This window comes from Cutaneotrichosporon oleaginosum (genome assembly GCF_008065305.1).
Source record: "Cutaneotrichosporon oleaginosum strain ATCC 20508 chromosome Unknown ATCC20508_contig03, whole genome shotgun sequence".
NCBI lineage: Eukaryota > Fungi > Basidiomycota > Tremellomycetes > Trichosporonales > Trichosporonaceae > Cutaneotrichosporon > Cutaneotrichosporon oleaginosum.
This window is the reverse complement of record NW_027072172.1, coordinates 186,954-202,476: the sequence shown is the minus strand read 5'-3', so window position 1 is coordinate 202,476 and position 15,523 is coordinate 186,954. Positions and strand designations below refer to the sequence as shown.

Below are 15,523 nucleotides of genomic sequence, written 5' to 3'. Positions count from 1 at the left end.
CCACTGAGACGACAGCAATGAGCATCACTAGCTCCAAATACAAGCGGACTCGCGCAGAATGTGAGCGTTGTGGAGATCCCGCACGAAGTAGGAGCTGACAGCAGGTGAGGCGATCCTCACGGCGCCCGGGATGCCTTGGGAGCTCGAGAGGGTGTTCCTCGACGGCCGTTATCAGACGGTTTGGAAGAACACGCCGCCGTACTATCGCGCTTGGGTCGAGCCACTGCTCAAGGCTGGTGGCGACCGTGCGTTCATCTCCTCCCCTCTGCCTCCCCCCGCCGCTACGGAAGACCGCGAGACAGTGACATTCGCGCAGATGTACGAGCGCACCGTAACGATGGCCGCGTGGATGCGCGCCCAGGGCGTGCGGCAGGGGGACCGGGTCGCGATCGCGGCCAACAACTGTGCAGAGTGGCTTGCTTGCAGCTTTGCGATCCACTTCCTCGGCGGCGTCGCGGTAGCAGTTAACTCCCACATGGTCATCGACTCAATGGTGTACTGTCTTGCACACGTCAAGCCGAAGCTCGTGATTGTGGAGGAAAGTGTGGCGAAGGATCTTGCGCCCAAGGTGGACAAGCTAAGGAGCAAGGGTGTCGGCAAGGTGTGGTGCTGGTCGTCACTGGACCACCACTCCGCCGATGTGCGGAAGGCCATTGCCGTGGCTAAGCCTAATCCCTCCAAGGCGGAGATTGATGAGGTCGTTGCCGGTGTTGGCCTCGAGGGCATTGGGCCTGACAGCCCATGCACCATCTACTTCACCTCGGGCACGACTGGGTACCCGAAGGCTGTGCTCAGCAACCAGCGGCAAAACCTACACAACGCACTCTCGGGGACGTTTACGCCGCTGCGCGCGGCGCTCCGCGTTGGCGCCGACATCAAGGAGCTGCTGGCGCCCAAACCGAACGTGCCACAAACAAACATTTTGCTGCCAGTCCCTCTCTTCCACTGCACCGGCGGCCAGTCGTGGGCTACACGTGCGCTGAGCGGTCAGGCGATGCTCGTGTTCATGCGACGCTGGAGCGTGAAGGACGCCATCAGCCTCATCAAAAGCCACAAGATCAACGTCGTTGGCGGCGTGCCATCCATCGCAACGGCGCTGTACCAGTCGCCTGACTTGCCGAAGGATCACGTGTTCGACACAGTGTCATATGGCGGCGCGCCGCCTCCCAACTCGCTCGCTGGCAATCTCAAGAAGCGCTGGCCCAACCTCATGCTCGTGCACGGGTACGGGATGACGGAGACAAACGCTGTGCACACCGCAATCGCAGGGGAGGACTACGTCGACCACCCCGACAGCGTTGGCTGGGTTGTCCCCGTGTGCGAGGTCAAGATCGTGCACCCAGAGACGAAGAAAGAGCTGCCCACTGGCGAGGTCGGCCTCATTTTCATGCGTGGACAGAATGTGATGAGCTACTACGTCGATGACCCCGAGGCCACCGCTAAGGCGCTCGACAAGGACGGGTGGCTCGACTCCGGCGACGTTGGTTGTCTCGACGAAGACGAGCTGCTCTATATCCGCGATCGGAGCAAGGACCTCATCATCCGTGGCGGCGAGAACATTGCCTCCCTCGAGGTGGAGAACGCGCTGTATCTGGACCCGCGCATCGCCGAGGCCGCCGCCGTCCCCGTGCCCTGTCCTCTGATGGGTGAGCGCGTCGGAGCCATGGTTAGCCTGGCGCCAGGTGCCACGGCCACGCCCGAAAGCATCATGGCTGAGGTCTTCCCGCGGTTGCGGCACGCTGCGCGACCCGTCATCGTGCTCGTCCGTCCCGAGCCTCTGCGTGAGTCAGGCTTGGAAATATTGACTTGCATTAACTGACCTCAGCGCGCAATGCGAACGGCAAGATCATCAAAACCGACGTCAAGAAAATCGTAGGGGAGCAGTGGAAGGAGGAGCAGCCTCGCGCAAAGCTGTGATTGTCGTAACAATCCGGATTGTAACAGTATGCATATGTCGAGACCGTTGCACCGCCGCGCATCACACTACGTCTCCCTCCCGAAGCAATGAACACGCTTCTCAGTTCCTGACGAATCAGTCCACGAACAGTACCTTAACGGCGGGTGTACCCGCTCCCACGGGCGTCATCGCGGGGATCACGACGACGAGGCGGGGGAGAACGGGAAACGGAGCGACGCGGAGACAGTGAGTCATCACGCGAGTCACGGCGGCGCGGTGGGGCTGGCGGGGAACGAGAATCCACGCGGCGAGGAATAGGGGAGCGCGAATCATCACGAGCACGACGAGCGGGGCTCCTCGAAACATCGCGGCGACGTGGCGGAGGACTCGGCGAGGTGCGGCGGCGTGGAGGAGGGCTGGGCGAATCCCGCCTACGGGGAGGAGGTGACGGTGAGTCACGCCGACGGGGAGAGGGCGACGGCGAGTCCGAGTGACGACGACGGGGAGGGGGTGACGGCGAATCCGAGTAGCGCCGGCGGGTTGGCGGCGAGCGCGAGTCAGACGCCGAAGAGTACCGACGGCGAGGAGGCGGAGAACGCGAGTCCGAGGCGGAAGAGTAGCGCCGACGACGGGGCGGTGAGCGCGAGTCCGAGTCCGACGAGTACCGGCGGCGGCGGCGACGCGAGTAGCGCGAGTCGTCGGATGAATAATCCGAACTCGACAGTGATGAGCTCGAGAGGTCGGACGACGAGTCGCTGTCCGAGCTGTCATGGGCCTGGGCAGCAAGACGCTCAGGCGCCGTTTCCAACCACGTCCTCATGTCATCAGTCACTGCGCCTAGGCCAATCATCGTCCAGTAGTTGATGGCGAAACGGGTGTTCTTCGGATTGTCCGTGGGGAAAATCCCTGCGAAGGCTGGTTGGAGGTCGGGGATCTTGAGCCGTTCAACAAGCTTCTTCATGCCTAACTCTTCCTTGATTTCCATGAACACAATCTTGACGAAGATACGGGACGACGATGTTGTCTCCTCTTCATTCATGTGTACCGTGTGGAGGACAGCCCACGAGATACCGTCTGACGCGAGCAGGTGCCCGAAGAAACGGCCGATGTTGCGAAGCTTGTTCGTTTCGTACCTGTGAATTGTGTCATAGTACTTCGTGAAGGCCTCCTGGAAGAGGTCGGTCCACAGGCGGTTGAGCTTGCAGAATCGCTCTCCGATGAGTCCATAAAAGTTGGAGTACGAGCGCTCTTGCGAGCAACATTCGACGATCATGTTGACGAGCTCCATCTCGCGGCCCTCAGGGATGTTCACCTTCAGGAGCTTATGCACAGCTTCCTCGAAGTTGAGCGAGTTCATGATCGTGAGATAGATCGTCCTCCGCAAGTTGATGAGGTTTTGTTCGGTCATGTCCTGAATGCCCTCCTTGTCTGGGGCGACGTCTTCGTCCTCATCGTCCGAATACTCGTCATCGCCGCTCGAACCAGACTCATCGTCCGAGTCGCCCAGGATCTCCTTCTTGATCTCGTCGTATCGCGCCTCGTTCTCGAGGAAGTTTGGGTCAGGCTTGAACAGGTTGAGCCCCTGCTGCACCTGGAGCTCGTCCTCAAGCTTCAGCCTGTGGGTGATCTGCTCTTCTTCCTCCACGAGATCCAGTCCCTCAGGGATCATCGGGTTGTCCTTGTATTTGTCTTTGCGGACCTGGAACAACACCTCGATCATGTACTGGCAACGCTTCGAGACCTTTCCGTCGTGAAGGACGGCGCGGAACCGCTCGAAGACCATCGTGTTGGCCTTGGGGGCGTGCTCGGCGAGGAAAAGACCAACCTCGCGGGTGAAAGCGACGGCCACTTCGATTGAGTCATCCGTTGGGCGTTCGAGACACAGGAGCAGGATCTGGAGCGCGATGATCTCGTTGGCGACGTACTGATTCACGAGATGGGCGAGGAACGTCGACGTCGCCATGCAGACTGACTTGTCGTTGCGCTTATAGGCCCGCCGGAACTGAGAAATAAGACGAGTGAGCACCAGCTCGCCTACGGTAGGCAGCTTCGTGTTGACAATTGCGACCAAGGCAGCAAAGATCGGAGTGAATGGGAGAGAGGCAGCCTGCGCGCGCATGATCGACTGCGCGAACAAACCACGACCGCGGATGAGGTTTTCTCCAAACAGCTCGGGGACGACGTGCTTGATATTTGTGACGTTGACCTTGTTGATCATTCCATTGATAGACTTGCGAAGTGCGTCCCAACTGAGGCGTTGATATTCGGGGCTGCTTTTATCCTTCGCTGCCTCCGCCTGCATCGCGCGCAAGCGCGCAGGAGGAATGTAGGCACCCCCAGAGCGCGAGCCCAGGAGCTTTGCAAACTCGGCACGCGCCGCATCGTCAACCTTGGCCACTGTTCCGTTGCCTTTTGCGTCAGCCTCTGGGTCGGGACGGGAGGCGGGCGAGCGCGATCGTCGGCGACGCGCTGGAGGAGACGGGGAACGCCCGCGCGGAGAGGCGGACGGAGACCTAAAGGTGAGCACATGGGTGGGCGGCTTCTCGCCAACCATTACCCACCTCTTGCGTTTCGAGGGCGGTCCCTCATCGTCAGAGAAGCTTCTCCCGCGTGAGCGGGGAGCAGACGAAAGCGAAGCAGACGGAGAACGGGGCATTCTGGCTGTGGCGCTACAGCCAAAGTGCACGTCTGCGGTTTTGGAGAGGGAGGGATGTGGATGTGGATGAGGTGAGTGAAAACAATCGAGGCCGGTCGTTCGAGGTGGCGAGTGGAAGTGATCTTGGACCTGCGAACAACTTACACGTGTCATTAATCCCTCACACCTGAAGTCTTTGGTTCCGTGATCTAATGGGGACCCCGGACGTGGCGACGCGTCGGGAAGGCTGTACACGTCCGTTTCAGCACACGTACTTGGCCTTGCATCGCCATCCATTCTTCATCGCCCATTCTCTCTCGCGTCCCCTCACTCGAACAAATATGGCCTCCCAGAACCAGGCGCTTCTTCAGACTATCGCCAAGGCCGCGGACCAGTACCCTAAGCCGCCCGTAACTTTCGGGTATGGCACCGCGGGGTTCCGCACCCTGTGAGTACGAACGTGGGAGTGCGGTGGAGGGCTGACGCAGTAGTGGCGAGCGCCTCCCCTCGGTCATCTTCCGCGTCGGTATGCTTGCCGTACTCCGCTCGCAGCGGCTCAACGGCGCGACGATCGGTGTCATGGTCACCGCGTCTCACAACCCAGAGCCTGTTAGTTACCTGAACGATGTGGCAGCTAATAATGCGCAGGATAACGGTGTCAAGCTTGTCGACCCAGCTGGCGAGATGCTTGAGCAGTCGTGGGAGGCACACGCCACCGCTCTGGCTAACTGCGAAACGACGGAAAGCCTGATCGGGACTTACGAGGCGCTTGCCGCGCAGCTGCGTGTCGACATCAACAGCCCCGCCTCTGTCGTATACGCGTACGACACCCGCCCCTCGGGACCCGCCCTGATCCAAGCACTTGAGGCTGGTCTTGGAGCCTTTGGTGGCAGGGTCAAGACTGTCAACCTTGGCATCACCACCACTCCAGTTCTCCACTACGTGGTCAAGGCCACAAATGATAAGTCGGGCACGTACGGCGCTCCTACCATCAAGGGGTACTATGAGAAGCTGGCGACGGCGCTCAAGACCCTTGTTGGTAACCGCGCGCCTCTAGCACCGCTGTACGTCGACTGCGCCAACGGCGTTGGTGCTGTTGCGCTGGAGGAGTTCGGCAAGTGTGTTGAAGACATCATCACTTTCAAGCCTCTCAACACGGACACCAAGACTAAGGGAGCGCTCAACTCGCAGTGCGGTGCCGACTTCGTCAAGACCAGGCAGCAGCTTCCGCCGTCAGTCGCCGAGGCGGGGGTACTCGCCAAGCCGGAGACGCGCGGCGCGTCCTTCGACGGCGATGCTGATCGCATCGTTTATTACTATCTTCGCGACGGCAAGAATTTCCGCCTTTTGGACGGCGACAAGATCGCCGTGCTTGCGGCTCTCTTTATCGAGGATTTGGTTAAGCGGGCCAAATTGCAGGCCAAGATCAAGGTTGGAGTTGTCCAGACTGCGTATGCCAATGGGTCGTCGACCAAGTTCATCAAAGAGGTTTGTGAATGCCCTGGGCCAGTGTTCTGACTCCAGCGCAACATTCCCGTCACCTGCACTGCTACTGGCGTTAAGCATCTCCACCACGCGGCGCTCAAGTACGACGTCGGTGTCTACTTTGAGGCAAACGGGCACGGAACCGTGCTCTTCTCGTCCGGCGCGCTCGAGACGCTGCACAAGACTCAGCCCAACTCCCCAGAGGAGGATAAGGCGATCAAGAACCTCCTTGCGCTCTCAGAGCTCATCAACCAGGCTGTCGGCGATGCGCTCTCGGACCTTCTCCTCGTTGAGGTAGTGCTCGCCCACCGCGCGTGGGGTGCTGCTGAGTGGGATGCGGGCTATGAGGACCTTCCCAACCGTCTCGTGAAGGTGGAGGTGCCCGACCGCACCATTTTCCTTACGACGGACGCTGAGCGCAAGCTTACCTCGCCTGTTGGGTTGCAGAAGCTCATCGACGAGGCTGTCGCCAAGGTTGACCAGGGTCGCTCGTTTGTGCGCCCCTCGGGAACCGAAGACTGCGTGCGCGTGTACGCCGAGGCCGCGACGACCGCCAGCACTGAGCAGCTGGCCGCTGTCGTCACGGACCTCGTCAAGCAGGCGGCGGCGGCCATCGCGACGGCGTAGAGACACTTTAGCAGATTTAGCATGCACTATAGAGTATAAGAGTGATATAGCTGTGACCGTCAGGTCAAAGTCTGGGCCGCCATGCATTGTGAGCGCCGTCTGTGCGCGCTCTTTTGCTCCAGCATTCTAGGCAGCGATAACCTTCCATTCCATTCCGTCTCCTCTTATGCTCCGCCGCCTTATCCAAATATCTTCGACTGGCTGCGGTAGCGGATAGATGACAACCGAATATTGGGTGGCGACTGCTGACGTCGATCGTGGGCCCCGCAAAGGGAACGGTCACCCCACCAGGCGTCAGCGTTGTCCGTTCCCTTCTCACAATCAGCCGTTCTTCTCTCATCTACTTCACGAAGCATCTGCCGCGATGTCTGGGTACGTGCGTGCATGACTAAGCTGACTCAGCGTTCGCGAGGCGACCCATGCTGGCAGCTGGTATACCAACAGTGGTGAGTACCCCCCCTCACCGCTACCCGCCACCATCCGCTTCGCCTTTTGCGAACATGCGGGGTGGCACATGAGGAGTGCTGCGCAGCATGGGTTCTTGATACCTGTAATGCTGCGTTGAAGGCTGCGTTGAGGGCGATGCGGTGATAGTGATGACTCGCCGGGGCTGCATGTCCCACCACCTCAGGACATCGCTAACCCCAGGCGCGCGCCTGCGCGCCGAGCTCCAAGGATACCTGTCCAAGGTTGCGCCGATACCCGACCTATCGTTCAACCCTCCCGTACAGGATGCCAAGGCCATCATCGCCCCGCACGCGGGCTACTCGTACTCTGGCCCCGCGGCGGCGTGGGCGTACGCTGCGATTCCCACCGACAAGATGTGCGTTCGGCACCGAAGGATGAGCTAACAACAGCAAGCGAGTGTTCCTGCTCGGGCCCAGCCACCATGTCTACCTCTCTGGCATTGCGCTGAGCGGGTTCGCTTCGTACGGCACGCCACTCGGGGACATCCCACTTGATCTTGAAAGTGAGCACATGTCAAAGGACCCATCGTGCTGACAGCAGCCATCAATGAGCTGCGCCGCACCAAGCTATTCTCGGAGATGAAGTCTAGCGTCGATCAGGACGAGCACAGCCTCGAGCTGCACCTCCCTTACATCCGCCAAGTGTTAAGGTGTGTCGCCGCATGATCGCTCTGATCCAGCTCCAGCGATGTCAAGCTCGTGCCACTGCTTGTGGGCCACCCACCCGCGAGTCAGACCGAGGCCATCAGCGCCGCTCTTGCGAAGTACTGGGATGATCCCGAGACCTTCTTCATCGTCAGCAGCGACTTCTGTCATTGGTGAGTCTGTACGAGGGAGGATGTTAGCTAGACCGAAACTTGCTCTCTCCGGGATCACGCGTGTGTTACCCATCCCCATCCCGAGCCACCTACGCATGCTGCTGACAGCAGGGGAACGCGGTTTTCATGCACGCCGTACTATCCGCAGGCGCCCAACCCGCCCAACCCAGTCCCTCCAGTTGAGAGCAGCTCCGTACCCTTGTCCCAACCTCCCGAGATGGTCAAGCGTTTCACGACTCCGGGGCCGACACCCATCTGGAAGTCGATCCAGTACATGGATCACGAAGGGATGGACCTCCTCCGCAAGCCCGCCCTCGAGGGCGCCGTTGACGCATGGGAGGACTACCTCGCGCGCACCAAGGTAACCCCTCTCATGACATCTTCTAACGCTAGAACACGATCTGTGGGCGCAATCCCATCACCGTGCTGCTTAACCTTCTGCAGTATCGCTACGGCGGCAAGGCCGGGGCCAAGGACGTACACTTCAATTTCGTGCGCTACGAGCAGAGCTCGCGCTGCATGACAGGGCGTGACAGCAGCGTGAGCTACGTGAGCGGCGTCCTCCGCCCAGCCGCGTAGCGCCTCCTCTCGTTGTATCCTGCCGGGCCGAGTCAATGCATAGCTACAGAAGTCTACTCCTCGTCGATGATCTTGTAGCCCTTGACCTGTATGTCAGCTGGCGCGGCAGACTGCAGAGCTTGGCACAGGGTTGGTGTGCCACGCATTCCCGTGCAACACATACCTTGTTGTCGCGGATCATCGAGATGTACTTCTGGGCGAGATCGTGGCAGGTCTCGATGTTGTTGACGCCCTCGTACTTGTAGCACTTCTGAAGCTCGTCGCGCACGATGCGCGCCTCCATCGCCTTGACCCAAGACTCGCGGATGTGCTCCTCACGCTGCTTGAGCGTTTCTGTGAGGCGAAGGGAGGCGAGCAGATCAAAGAGTGCCGGGTCCGGCGTGCAACATCGACGTGCAAGGCGCGGAAATGTAGGACGGTGAGGAGGGAAGGAAGGGCGGAGGGGCGGAGGCGTGCAGAGATGGAGGTTGATGGATCGAATATCGGAGCAAAGAGGAAATCGTCAGCTCCACCTTTATCTGGCACTCTGCGCGCACAACTCACGCCTGTACTCATCCATAGAGGGGCGGTACTCGGGCATGATGGGCGATGTGTTGCAACGGGTGGTGGGTGTGGGTTGAGAGATGAGCGCTGCTGCCATGTTCACGGCTCGCGGCGACAAGCAGCCCAATGAGCAGCAGCGGCTTTGCGACGGAGTAGACAGATTTGATCCCGCGTTCATGTGGACCTCGCGTGGCAGTTTCGAATTACGGCGGATGCCTTCTTCTGGTGGATGACTTTTCACAACCACGGCAAGATGAACGCTGAAGTGCTATCCTTGCGCATCCCTCAATCAGCAACCGATTATCTGAACGGGCTCTCGTTACTGGCTGAAGCACGCCACAGCGCGGCGAGGAGAGGAGGCTGCACATTGGTAAAGGCTGGCTCGTCACCACTAATCCGTCGCGACAACATCAAGATGTACGGCAGATTGCTTGGCAGCCATGCATGCTCATGGAGCCGGAGTACCATTGTTTCCGTTACTCCCATGCGAGTAAGCCACTGAACTCGGGCTGCAGCGCACGGCGCGACGCTGATGAGATTGACTCCCGTTGGCAAGAGCTTTACTCACAATGGTACCGGAAGGCCGGGTCGCCGATCGATGAGCCCCTTGTGGCAGACAGCGTCGTATAGGCCAAGTTCTGTCAGCTGCAGGTGAAAGGGTGAGGACAATACTCACGGCCTCATGGTCGGTATACTGATTCCGCCACAGAGGTCTCTTGGAACGGTAACAACTCAAGCACCTTCCTCACATCATCTCACTGAACTCACCGTCCTCGACAACGCGCATTCTTGACTTTACTCTTCTCCTCATCTTGATCATTCATCCATCACTACCTCCCATTTACCGATCATCACCATCCTACCTTTCCCCCCCCCCCCCCCCCCCCCACTACTGATATTGCCATCCTCTAGTAACCCCCGTCCGACTCTCCTCTCTATCCCACCCCGTTCTGTTCATTACAGCTAGCCGTCCCTCACCATTGTCCAGCCATCTCTGTTTCAACCCGCCTGCTACTCATTTATCCCTCGAAGAGACCTCCGTTGTCACGGCAATGGGCGGCCCTAGCTCTTCGGCCTCACTTGTGGAGGATGACCCTCTGCCGAGCACGGTCCCAATCGCCTTCCTTGACGACCTCGGCCTCCTCTCGATCTCTCCTTTCGGCGAAGAGAGTCCCTCGGATCTGGAAACCGTTGCCTTCCCCCCTTTGCCCATCAACGTTCACCATCATCAGGCGCTGGAACTCGACGCTGTCTTCGACTCGTGGCCTTGCAAACCTAAGGTACGACGCGAGTCTAGCAGCACGCACCATTCCCTGGCGAGCCTCGAGTCAACTGAAGTCTCTCTGCACTCCGAGGATGGCTTGATCAGTCCACCCCTTCTTTCAAAGACCGTTGACCAGCCTCGTACCACCCTTCCTCCCCCTCACGAAGCCCCTAGTTGGACGCACTCCTGGACCTCGTCGACGGCTTTGTTCCCTCCGTTTGGCAGCGGCATTTGGTCTCCACCACAGTGGTCGTCTTCTTCGGGAGAAGGAGAGGGACTTGTCGTAAGTAACCTGGCGCCCTCTTCGTCTAACGAGCAGCACCGGACAGAGATGCTTGTTCTTCGTGAGGAGAATGAGCTTCTCCGGGCAGAGCGGGACATCGCTCTTCAGAAGATCCAACAGCTCACTGCTATGGTAATCATTCTCCTTTTCTCTGAGGACTTGTTAGGCTGACGGCAGCTTGCGAATTGTGTTGTAACCCCGGCTCAAATTGCCCCGACACGTTCCCAATTCAACTCACTTGATCTGCTGCTTCCGCCTTACCACCAGAACGAAGACCCTCGCCAGAGCGCCACCCTTCCTCCGCATCTCTACCAAACCTCAAACCCCTTCCCTTCCACCGCGATTCTGGACGTACGTTGGGATACCACCATCGCGCACTTACTTTTAAGCCTCTGACGGCCGTCGATCTCATTCTCAAGGGCAAGGTTGACTACGTTCGGATGAACAAGCGCAGTGACTTTGAAGTAGTCAACAGCCTAGTATCGACCATTTCCCAAGAGCAGTTTAATCTGAACATGCCGCCGTGAGTGTATTCCATGACGAACAACAACTGACAAGAAGTAAAGGTCTCAAGGAAGCAACGATAACGCTGGGAGTATGTTTTGTCGATAATGGAAGCGCATCTGACTTTCAGAAATTCCTTGGACAGCCCAAGTCTCCCCTCTATACGCAGTATATGGTCAAAATTATCACCGAGGCAGCAAAGTCTTTGTGTCTAACCTCAAACGGCAACTACCTTTGCCAGCAGCTTCTAGAAAAGTGCAATAGCGAGGACAAGCTCAGCTTTATTAAGCAGATCGAGTACGTGCCCATGCCCACCTTCCTCGTGGAAAGCTGACGGACAGAAAAGACATGTTCGCAATCGCCAACGACATGTTTGGGGTCCATGTTCTGGTCAAGGCCGTTGGGATTAAGGAGCTCGAGGTTGCCTCCGTCCAGGTTTGTGCTGACAGCCAGGCTCACATTGTGGCAGCGATGGTTTCCTACGGAATTTACGAATCCCTGCAGACCGGCGCTCGTAAGGTGTGGCGCCCTGTAAGCTCTCCGCCAGGTCACGGAAGTTGATCACAGTATCTCAGCAAGTGCCGCGCTGCTGGTGAGACGGAGATATTTGAGAAGTAGGGTGATGTCGAGTCCGAGCTCACGTTAGAATCAAAGGCGATATGACGGGGCACTGGGCAGATCTCGCTGTGTCAAGCCAGGTGCGCTTCAATATAAAACACGAGCACTTACTCAGCACGGCACGATCTCTGTGCAGCAGATGTTCGAGGGCTGCGCCACCCAAGATGTTGTTGTGAGTCGTTATCAATTGAGGTAACGGCTGATATCAGGAGGCTTGTTTCAATGAGGAACGCTGGTCGTGCTCCAAACCGCTAACTCCAGATCCTAGAAGATCTCTGTCGTGTTGCTACCAACGAATTTGGACAGTGAGTCGTTTGTGCAGACTTTGACTGAGACCAGCTATCTCATTAAAAGATTCCTCGGCCTGGAGCCCATGTTCCATGCAGCAATCTTCACGGGCCCGATGTTCAATGCTCTTTGCAACGCCATCTTAACCTCCTATCCTCCACTCGCCACCAACTACTACGGCGTTAGGTTCGTTGAGACCGTCATCGACTCAAATCGGATCCTACAGCGGCCCAATGCCATCAAGTACCTCAACTCTCTCTGTTCTCAGAAGGACGGGTAGGCTTAAGAGTGCAGCTCAGGCTTACCTTGAGACGCATCCCAGCCATTGTGGAAGTCGCCAACTCCTCCGTTGGTCGCGGTCATCTTCGTTAGTTTCCGTAATTGTTCGCTAGGTGCTGACCTTCAGAGTTTGTTCTCCGCCACATGCCTAGGCATGGTGATGGAGGCCTCATGGGTCGCGTCCGCAGTACATGTCGCCAGTTCCAAACAACTTTGCGCAACTCGCAGAGCGGAAATGAGCTGCTGCGCAGACTGTGAGAGAAGACGCGCAGTATCGACTGACAGCAGCGGTCTCATCAATACTCCGTCTCGCCGCTTCTAATCAGATACATACCCATCATCACCACTGACTCATCCAAATATCTCATACACGCTTCGCTCCACCGCCTGACAGGTTTTCCGATAACCCACGTGTTGTCCTCTTGGTGTCTTGCTCGCGCGCTCGCCCGTGTCACCTTGTACGAGGTTGTATTGTACATAATCGCAGTACATCATGTTAACGAAAGATGGTTCAGTGAGGTTGACATTTGGAGGATGGGGAACCTGTCTCGCTCTTGCACGTGGAAGCGTGGAATCAACGAAGCAATGTAGACATGCATGGTGTTAATGTACAACAGAGTGCCGTGAGAATATGTTGATGTTTTAGAGCTGGTTGCGCTTCTTGGAGGTGCGCATGTAGGGTCGCAAAAGCCACTCGACGTCGGCCTCAGTTTGGTCAACAGTGCCCTGGCGGATCTCGTATGCTGGTGTCAGCTCAAGTGACTCTACACTCCACGACTTACGCTTGGCCTCAAAGCGAGGTCCGACCTCCGCGAGCTGCACGTCCTTGTGGCTCGTCTTCGCGAAGACGTGGTGGCGGAAGGAGATGAAATCGCGGTCATTGGCAAAGGTCATGACACGCTTGGCGTCGTCCTTGGGCACGGGGAACAAGGCCTTGAGGATACCAGCGACGCGCTCGCCGAGCTTGGTGCTGAAACCATCGAAAATAAGGTGAGGGTACTGCTCAGACACGGTCGAGTCGGAGGAAGCGACGTCGTGGCGGAGCGTCACATTGTGGAGGGTCATGCTGAGGGTGGGGCCGTGGGGGAGGTGGGAGATGACCATGGCGTCTGGCACGCCGCGATGTTCGTGGACGAGGACGAGGTCGGTAATGCCCTGCGCGAGACAGGTCTGCACGAGATCCTTCATGACGGTGTTTCCGCGGTTGAGGCGCACAGCGTTGGGGAACACAAGACGCATCTCCTTTGCGAACTGGGTGAGGCGGGACGACGGGTCGCGCGACGTCGTCACGACGACCTTGGGGTCGTACGTCCCGACCTTGGCGTACTCGTCGTCGACGTGCGACTTGGGGTCCGTTTGCGCCTCATCGAGCACGAGATCCTTGCCAATGCTGCGCGCCTCGTTCCTCAGCTCGGTGGGAAGGGAGCGGCCGGACGCAAGCGCATCCTTGATCGCCTGCTTGCGCTCGTAGATGGCGCGCTCTGTCGACTCGTGGCTCTTCTTGAAGAGATATTCCCGGCGTTCGCGGGCCTGGCGGCGGAGCTGAGGTTAGCGGAGTCCAGCGACGGAGTGGAGGGGTCAGGAAGCCCAGGCTCGTCCGTTACGGGCGCTGGGCACCGCTTGCTTGTACACGAGCCCAAATAAAAAGACAAGCAAGCCTGGAAAAGACTCACCATCTTTACGGCTTGGGAAGAAGGTGTGGATGCTGAGGCAGCGATGGAGTTGTTGACAAGCGTCGAAGCCTTGATGAGTGGAGGTGCCCAAAATTATGGTGAAGTGGAGGTTGGGGGCCTAACTCATGTCGTTTTGCAGGCACAAAAAGTGCTGAGGTGCCTAATAAGAGGAACGTGTGTTGAACCAGGCTCGCAACTTCGAGGCATGCCGATCTCCTCTTCAGGCCGAAACTCTCATGCGGTCATGCTGAGGCGATCGAGGCGATGACATCTCCCCACCTCATCCAACTCGAGCACCACGCCGCTCCATCCGTTGTATGTCGATGCATCCTATACACGGCTTCCAAGTGTGGCGCGAGGAGAAGCCATCCAAATGCCTCAAGGGATAACAGATCCAATCCTGGAGCGTCTGTTACACCTCAGCCGTGTATCACTTCCAAGTGTCAGAGTCCGCGCCAGCACCCACAGCTGACGGTTCCCAAGTGATGGTGCCTGGGGACTTGGATCACGGCACCGAGCCGCAAGCCGAGGTAATAAAGCTCGCAAGCCGAGCGATGCCGCACAAAATGGGCCGCGCATTTAATCATTGTCGATCCAGTACTGTAGATCCATCACAAAGGCGCGGGGCTTCATGACGGGTTCTCGCTCCCCTCTGTGCCGCTGTCGTGCTTGGCGAATTGGCGAACCCACGCCGGCTGCAGATGCTGCACACGATGTGCCGCTGGATGAGATGTTGGTGGCAACTTTGTGGAGACGAGGGCGAAGTAGGCACGAATGTACGTAACTCACTTCCATTCTTGGCGATCGTGATGCGCAGCTGCGAGGGCCGGCGGCAGGAGGGGCAGCTGGGAACGCAGGCAGCAGGCGGGTGGGGCGACATCTCGCACGTGCGTGAATGCTTTGCTATCATCGTTCCCCACGCGTCTGCTCCACCATGTTACTATGGGCTATGGGAAGACGTTGAGTGTTTCAACGGTTATCGCCAGAGCAGAACTGATTCAAAACTGCAGCACGCCGCGTCTTTTGAATCATTATTACTCGACACACTAGTCGTGGATCGTCTTGTGACATTGCCACTGAGCCACTTGCATACCTGGCCACCTGGAGGGACGCACACGCCTGCGCCACCCGCCGGACAACGACAGTCGCTCGGCCCTGATCCAAATCTATCACCCTCATCGTCCCTCATCGTCCCTCATCGTCCCTTGCTCCTCACGCCCGAAGTGGCCGCAGTCGACCAACCACAGTGACCACTGCATCCACTGCACTACCACCGACACCACCGAGGCCATCCCCGACCACCAACAGTTTACATCACGCGGCCGACATCTCTTCTCTCTCTCATCTCTCTCATCTCTCCCATCTCTCCCATCTCTCACATCCACCCACATCCATTCTTATCTCGTCCCATCTCCCTCGATCGCTCACCTCGTCCGTCTCCTCTATCTTGTACACTCCACACATCTTGTCTCTTGTTCTCTCTCCCACCAAATCGCGCCGCTGAACATCATGCGCACCCCGGCGACCGCGACAGCGGCAGCCGTCGCCCTCGTCTTCCTCGCG

The 15,523-nt window shown here is 58.2% G+C and overlaps 7 protein-coding genes across 7 annotated transcripts; 5 read left to right on the top strand and 2 right to left on the bottom strand.

Moving 5' to 3' along the window:
* Positions 1-17: 17 nt before the first annotated feature.
* On the top strand, positions 18-1,917 carry COLE_03261 (uncharacterized protein; the record flags this gene model as incomplete). Its single annotated transcript, XM_018425437.1, has 3 exons — positions 18-60; positions 105-1,781; positions 1,826-1,917. The coding sequence occupies 3 exons, from the start codon at positions 18-20 to the stop codon at positions 1,915-1,917; spliced, it is 1,812 nt and encodes a 603-aa protein (XP_018278052.1).
* A 134-nt stretch (positions 1,918-2,051) lies between these two features.
* COLE_03260 (uncharacterized protein) lies at positions 2,052-4,553 on the bottom strand (the record flags this gene model as incomplete). The annotated part of the gene is made up of 2 exons (XM_018421416.2): positions 2,052-4,410; positions 4,459-4,553. The coding sequence occupies 2 exons, from the start codon at positions 4,551-4,553 to the stop codon at positions 2,052-2,054; spliced, it is 2,454 nt and encodes an 817-aa protein (XP_018278051.1).
* Positions 4,554-4,873: 320 nt separating this feature from the next.
* COLE_03259 (uncharacterized protein) lies at positions 4,874-6,644 on the top strand (the record flags this gene model as incomplete). The annotated part of the gene is made up of 4 exons (XM_018423484.2): positions 4,874-4,980; positions 5,024-5,141; positions 5,181-6,020; positions 6,057-6,644. The coding sequence occupies 4 exons, from the start codon at positions 4,874-4,876 to the stop codon at positions 6,642-6,644; spliced, it is 1,653 nt and encodes a 550-aa protein (XP_018278050.1).
* Positions 6,645-7,258: 614 nt separating this feature from the next.
* On the top strand, positions 7,259-8,508 carry COLE_03258 (uncharacterized protein; the record flags this gene model as incomplete). Its single annotated transcript, XM_018425436.2, has 6 exons — positions 7,259-7,467; positions 7,502-7,614; positions 7,653-7,761; positions 7,792-7,929; positions 8,041-8,290; positions 8,323-8,508. The coding sequence occupies 6 exons, from the start codon at positions 7,259-7,261 to the stop codon at positions 8,506-8,508; spliced, it is 1,005 nt and encodes a 334-aa protein (XP_018278049.2).
* A 53-nt stretch (positions 8,509-8,561) lies between these two features.
* On the bottom strand, positions 8,562-8,791 carry COLE_03257 (uncharacterized protein; the record flags this gene model as incomplete). Its single annotated transcript, XM_018419363.2, has 2 exons — positions 8,562-8,594; positions 8,672-8,791. 2 exons carry the CDS (start codon positions 8,789-8,791, stop codon positions 8,562-8,564), a joined length of 153 nt encoding a protein of 50 aa, XP_018278048.2.
* Positions 8,792-10,646: 1,855 nt separating this feature from the next.
* COLE_03256 (uncharacterized protein) lies at positions 10,647-12,609 on the top strand (the record flags this gene model as incomplete). Its single annotated transcript, XM_018419361.2, has 14 exons — positions 10,647-10,730; positions 10,776-10,949; positions 10,988-11,121; positions 11,160-11,193; positions 11,233-11,399; positions 11,444-11,633; positions 11,670-11,716; positions 11,749-11,800; positions 11,836-11,886; positions 11,982-12,025; positions 12,060-12,284; positions 12,320-12,375; positions 12,415-12,541; positions 12,576-12,609. 14 exons carry the CDS (start codon positions 10,647-10,649, stop codon positions 12,607-12,609), a joined length of 1,419 nt encoding a protein of 472 aa, XP_018278047.1.
* Positions 12,610-14,661: 2,052 nt separating this feature from the next.
* On the top strand, positions 14,662-15,210 carry COLE_03255 (uncharacterized protein; the record flags this gene model as incomplete). The annotated part of the gene is made up of 1 exon (XM_018419360.2): positions 14,662-15,210. One exon carries the CDS (start codon positions 14,662-14,664, stop codon positions 15,208-15,210), a length of 549 nt encoding a protein of 182 aa, XP_018278045.1.
* Positions 15,211-15,523: the final 313 nt, after the last annotated feature.